This window comes from Bos indicus x Bos taurus, unplaced genomic scaffold (genome assembly GCF_003369695.1).
Source record: "Bos indicus x Bos taurus breed Angus x Brahman F1 hybrid unplaced genomic scaffold, Bos_hybrid_MaternalHap_v2.0 tig00000306_arrow_arrow_obj, whole genome shotgun sequence".
In the NCBI taxonomy this organism is placed as follows: Eukaryota; Metazoa; Chordata; class Mammalia; order Artiodactyla; family Bovidae; genus Bos; species Bos indicus x Bos taurus.
The window spans coordinates 40,670-46,275 of record NW_020867190.1 but is presented as its reverse complement, the minus strand read 5'-3'; the positions used below and the strand labels follow the sequence as shown (position 1 = coordinate 46,275).

The 5,606-nt window shown below is 45.1% G+C and overlaps 1 protein-coding gene across 4 annotated transcripts; it reads left to right on the top strand.

The window, feature by feature from the left end:
- Nucleotides 1-215: 215 nt before the first annotated feature.
- On the top strand, nucleotides 216-5,380 carry LOC113888630 (casein kinase I). 4 transcript variants are annotated; one of them, XM_027535672.1, is made up of 5 exons: nucleotides 234-605; nucleotides 1,074-2,250; nucleotides 3,042-3,162; nucleotides 3,332-3,900; nucleotides 4,130-5,380. In XM_027535672.1, the coding sequence occupies exon 5, from the start codon at nucleotides 4,131-4,133 to the stop codon at nucleotides 5,139-5,141; it is 1,011 nt and encodes a 336-aa protein (XP_027391473.1). In that variant the 5' UTR covers nucleotides 234-605; nucleotides 1,074-2,250; nucleotides 3,042-3,162; nucleotides 3,332-3,900; nucleotide 4,130; the 3' UTR covers nucleotides 5,142-5,380. The 4 variants fall into 4 exon arrangements, with proteins under 4 accessions (XP_027391475.1, XP_027391473.1, XP_027391472.1 ...); XM_027535671.1 differs by lacking the exon at nucleotides 1,074-2,250; XM_027535674.1 differs by lacking the exons at nucleotides 1,074-2,250; nucleotides 4,130-5,380 and having other exon boundaries at nucleotides 216-605; nucleotides 3,432-3,900.
- Nucleotides 5,381-5,606: the final 226 nt, after the last annotated feature.

Below are 5,606 nucleotides of genomic sequence, written 5' to 3'. Positions count from 1 at the left end.
AGCCAAGGATATATAAATAAATACATTTTAATAAAGTATACATGCCTCCTTCAAAAACGAATAAAACACAAATTTCCCATGAACATGAGCAACAAAGTAGAACAAACTTCAAATCCTGGACAAAATGATTATTTTCCCCCCTTTCAATCACACTGTTTATTTATTTATTATTGGAGTATAGTTGGTTTGCACTGCTGTGTTAGTTTCTGCTCTACAGCAAACTGAGTCAGGTATACACACTACTATGTATAAAATAGATAGCAAATAAAAAGTATAATTTTTAAAAACGAACGACTGTTATGTACAATGGGTGGCAGAAATTTATGACTAGATATTTTCATTCTATGCATTACGTGTAAGTAGGCCTCTGAAAGGCATAGCCTATGGGTATTATGGTAAAAATCACTAAAAACAATTTCCTATCTTTCCCTTATCCCCCTGTGCTGACCTGGTCACCCCAAATGGGGCTGTGTTTACAGGTGTCAGTGTCCTTTGAGGACATGACCGTGGACTTCAGAAGAGAGGAGTGGCAGCACCTGGACTCTGCTCAGAGGTTCCTGTACCAGGACATGACGCTGAAAACTACAGCCACCTCCTCTCACTGGGTATGCACAGCTACCCTGTGACTCTATGAGTGTTGTAGCCACGCGTTCTGGGAAACAAACTCACTCAGAAGGACAACGCAGATAGTGGAGTGCAGTTTATTACACCGGCAGGCCCAAGGCAGAGTCTCCTCTTAGCCAAGGACACTGACCAGTTTTTCTGAAAACCTTATATACCCTAAGTGTACACGCCGAAACCCACCTCCCCAAATTCCCTGAAACTAGTCTGAACAAAGGAAAGATACACTCTAAGTTAACCCATGATTCATATGCCTTAAGCCTAGGTAGTTAACAGTGGACAATTACCAATAGGCCTGTGGTCATACCCCAGTAAGCACAATAGAATTTATGATTCTATTCGGTTACACAGATAATTAGGGTATTCTTTCAGGAACAGAGAGTCTAGGTACGAGCCCTGGGGCTCTTTCATCCAGAGGGCCTGGTTTTCCAGTTGGTATGTCATTTCCACAGATACTGGGCTTATAGCTCAAAGTCCACAGTCCGGCCCAAGATGGAGTCCTGCTTTCAAGATGGAGCCTGTTCTCTCTGTTTCCTCCTTCCTGAGGACTCTGTTATGAGTAAAATTGTGTCCATCCAAGAAAATATGTTGATGTCCTAACCCCTACTATTTCTGAATGTGACCTTAATTAAAAATAGGGCCTGAGACGGTAACAGGGAGGAAGGCCAGAAGTCCCAGAGCAGCAGGAGAAAATAAACTGTAAATGGCAGACTTGTTTTTTTGTTGTTGTTGTTGTTCTCTATATGTGTTGACGACACCTAGTTCTCCCTTGAGCTAACCAATATGTTTTTCTTACAGAAAAGTTTTTCTTAAGCTATGTTAATGAAACCATGTATTTGCTTTGGAACCTGCCTTTCTTCAAAATGGTTCTGCCTAAGACTAACTACTTTTTTTTTTTTTTTCTTTTCTCAACCCTTGGGCTGATAATGGCTCAAGAAACCAGTATTCATGTCAATTGTTTTATGGCCGGCGGATGACACACCTTGGTCCATCCTATCTCAAAAATGCATATTGTGGGAGAGGGGCCTGGTGAAACTCCCTCAGCCTTGAGGTGTCTCTCTTATCTGATTAATAAGCTTGCTAACAGACATAAAACACCTTGCCAGAAACTAGCAAGGGGGCATTCTTTCTGCCCCTTTCTGATGTCCATGTCAGCAGCTTTCTCTCTCTCTCTCTCTCTCTCTCTCTCTCATACTTTAATAAAATTCTGTTACCCAAAAGGTTCCAGTGGGGAAGCCTCGTCTCTTGCCCTGGATCGAATTCCTCTCCTCCAGAGACCACGAATCCCGGCATAGCACACAGCTCACAGCAGGAACCTGTCGGGTCTTTCCAGAAGTAATCAATCTAGAACGAGGTCGTTAGGTGGGCCCTAATCCAATATGCCTGGCTTTCTTACAAAAAAGGGAAGTGCAGACACAGAGACACACAAACACACAAGAGAGACCGTGTGGAGGCACACAAGGAGTAGATGACCGTGTGATTGGAGTGATGCGTCTATAGGACAAGAGATGCCTGAGGCCACCAGAAACCAGGAGAGGGGCATGGAACACATCCCTCCCTAGCACCTTCAACAAGAGCATGACCTGGTTGACACCTTGGTTTTAGACTTCTGGCCCTCAGAACTGCAAGGCAAGAAATTCTTATTGTTCTGAGCCACACAGTTTGTGATACTTTGTTACAACAGTCCTAGGAAACGGCTTTCTGTACTTGGGAGTGGAGTGCTATTATAAGAAACACCTAAAAAGACATGAAGTGACTTTGGAATTGGGCAGCGGGTAGAGGCTGGAGAAATTTGTAGGTGCTTGACAGAAAAAGTCTAGCTTGCCTCAGAGAAACAGGTGGGAGAAATAGGCATAACTGTGTTTTTGCTGAGGTCTCAGATACCCTTCCCAGGTGACGCTAGTGGTAAAGATTCCTCCGGCCGATGCTGGAGACTCGAGTTCCATCCCCGGGTCAAGAAGATCCCCCAGAGAAGGAAAGGGCAACCCACTCCAGTTTTCTTGCCTGGAGAATCTCACGGACAGAGGAGCCTGGCGGGCTCCAGTTCATGGGGTTACAAAGAGTCGGACAGGACTGAAGCGAATTAGCACACAGCACTGGCCAAAGAACCTAGCATGTCTGGTACCTACCTGTTTAAGAAATGAATTCTAGGTATTTCCTAAAAGAACTAGAAGATTTAGAAAAGCTAATTTCATCTTAATTTCTGAATAATAATTTACTGATTGAATTTAACACATCATGAATAAGAGAAATTAACAGCTTTAGATATTTTTACCCTGCACAATGTTAGGTATAACTAGGTATTTAATAAGCATAGCATATCATGATGAAAATCATTAAAGACAACTAACTTCCTAGTTCTCTTCCATCCAACCCCCGGTGCTCACCATGTCACCTCGAATGGGACTGTATTGTAACAGAGGTCATTCAAGGACGTCCCTGTGGACTTGAGCAGAGAGGAGTGGCCGCACGTGGACCCTGTACAGAGGTGCCTGTACCAGGATGTGACACTGGAGACCTACAGCCAACTGTGCGCAGTGGGTGAGTAAGCACAGCTGCCCTGTGCCCCTGCCAGGGGCCTCAGAGACGCTGCTTCCATTCTCAGCTGCTGAGTGCTCTGGGGCATCTGAAGTGTGTAATGGTGTCATCTTTGATTTGCCCGAGATACTTCAGTCCTTTTACACTTCTGTGATTATTACTCTATTCCCAGGGAAATGGAATTACTTTCCTGAAGAGCAAATAGAAGCGTGGTTGAAAGGCCCTGAAACCCAATTAACTGGACCCAATCCTGTATCGTGTCCTGTTCACAGGGAACCAAGTTCCCAAACCAGAGGTCATCTTCAAGCTGGAGCAAGAAGAGGGCCCCTGGACGTTGGAGGAGGAAACCCCACATCAGAGCTGCTCAGATGTGTGACCTGAGTAGATGGGGGACGTGGAGTAGATCTGTTTTTCTAGGACAGGCTGATGCCTTTGAAAGGCTCTGCAGATAATCTGTCTTGAACGTTCTAAGAGCGCCCGTGATTCCCTTCCCAGAGTTCTCTGCGTCACGAAGCGCCTTCCCGGAACTCGGGGCATTTTCTGTTGGCTGCAGCCGTTGTAACAAGATGGCAGCGTTGGCGGAGTGATCAGGCCCCTGTCCTTCCTGGCGGGAGCCGGCGGCAGTGGTGGTAGCGGTATCGCCGCCATAACTTCACGGTTCACCTGTACCAGCCCCCGAAGTCGCCGTGAAGGCGAGGCCGTTAACGGGAAGCCAGAAGCCAGAGGCTCAGCCTGTTAACGGTAAGAACCCCCTCAACAGTCTGTGGGCTGGTGAAAAGAAACCTAACAGTAGCGGTGGTCGGGTTCCCCTTGGCCGATTCTGGGCCCTGTAATGCTGAGAAACAGTCAGAGTTTTCTGTTTCAAAACCTACCTGCCTTCACAGCCTTTCTCTGTGGACGAGCCCTAGGGGCGTCCATCGTCCGCTTAGAGGTGGCGGAGCTTAACCCCAACCCCATCTTTGTCTCTCAGGATGGCGAGCAGCAGCAGACCCAAAACTGATGTCCTTGTCGGAGGAAGATATAAACTGGTACGGGAAATTGGTTTTGGCTCCTTTGGGCACGTGTATTTGGCGATAGACCTCACCAACCACGAGCAGGTGGCAGTAAAATTAGAATCGGAGAATACCAGGCAGCCGCGATTGCTACATGAGAAGGAACTCTATAATTTTCTTCAAGGTGGGGTTGGCATCCCCCAGATACGGTGGTATGGTCAGGAAACTGACTATAATGTGCTAGTGATGGATCTTTTGGGACCCAGCCTTGAAGATCTCTTCAATTTCTGTTCAAGAAGGTTCTCAATGAAAACTGTACTTATGTTAGCTGATCAGATGATAAGTAGAATCGAATATGTGCATTCCCGCAATCTTATACACAGGGACATTAAACCAGATAACTTCCTAATGGGTACTGGCCCACAGTGGAAGAAATTATTCCTTGTTGATTTTGGTTTGGCCAAGAAGTACAGAGACAACAGAACAGGGCAACACATACCCCACAGATCTGGTAAAAGTTTCATTGGCACTCCTTTTTGTGCTAGCATCAGTGCCCATCTTGGTATTGAACAGAGTCGCCGAGATGACATGGAATCAATAGGATATGTTTTGATGTATTTTAATAGAGGCAGCCTGCCATGGCAAGGCCTAAAAGCTGCAACATTGAAGCAAAAATGTGAAAAGATCAGTGAAATGAAGATGACCACACCAGTTGATGTTTTATGTAAGGGATTTCCTATAGAATTTGCCATGTACCTAAAGTATTGTCTCAGGCTGTCCTTTGAGGAAGCCCCAGATTACAGGTACCTAAGACAGCTTTTTCGGTTGCTTTTCCGAAAACTGAGTTACCAACATGATTATGCATTTGATTGGATAGTGTTAAAACAGAAAGCAGAACAGCAGGCTTCCTCTTCAAGTGGGGAGGGTCAGCAGGCCCAAACCCCCACAGGCAAAAGTGACAACACCAAAAGTGAAATGAAACATTCTTAAACTTCAGTGAGGAACAGAAGATAAGCCAAAGATGAGCAGCGAAGTCATTTCCCTGTCAACTGGCTGTGGTCAGCAGAAAGTCTTCTGAGTTGATGGCTCTGTAGTTAATGAAACATGGCATGTGGTTTTCTATTTCACTTTTTCAATTGGAAATGGTCACTAAATGCTTGACATACACAAATTGGTGTGAAAATTGTGCCTGTGCCAATTTTAATTAAAATCTTTTATTTTGAACTATACTGCTTTGAGAGATCTCATTTCAGAAGAATAGCCTGTGCAGTTGCTATGATTGCTAATGCATTCTGAGGGTTTATCCATCCCTAGGGTTTGCAAGTTGTTTACTTAGAACATTCTTAAAATGGTTGGCTACTTGTTTGCAAGCCAGCTGTTATGGTAGCAATCCAAGATTCCAGTGTTTGATCGCATGGAAGACTGTGCCTGCTTACCTGTGCTAGAAATAACAGC

Coding starts and splice junctions, on each gene's coding strand:
- LOC113888630 (XM_027535671.1), top strand. CDS start 4,131: ATGGCGAGCAGCAGCAGACCCAAAACTGATGTCCTTGTCGGAGGAAGA.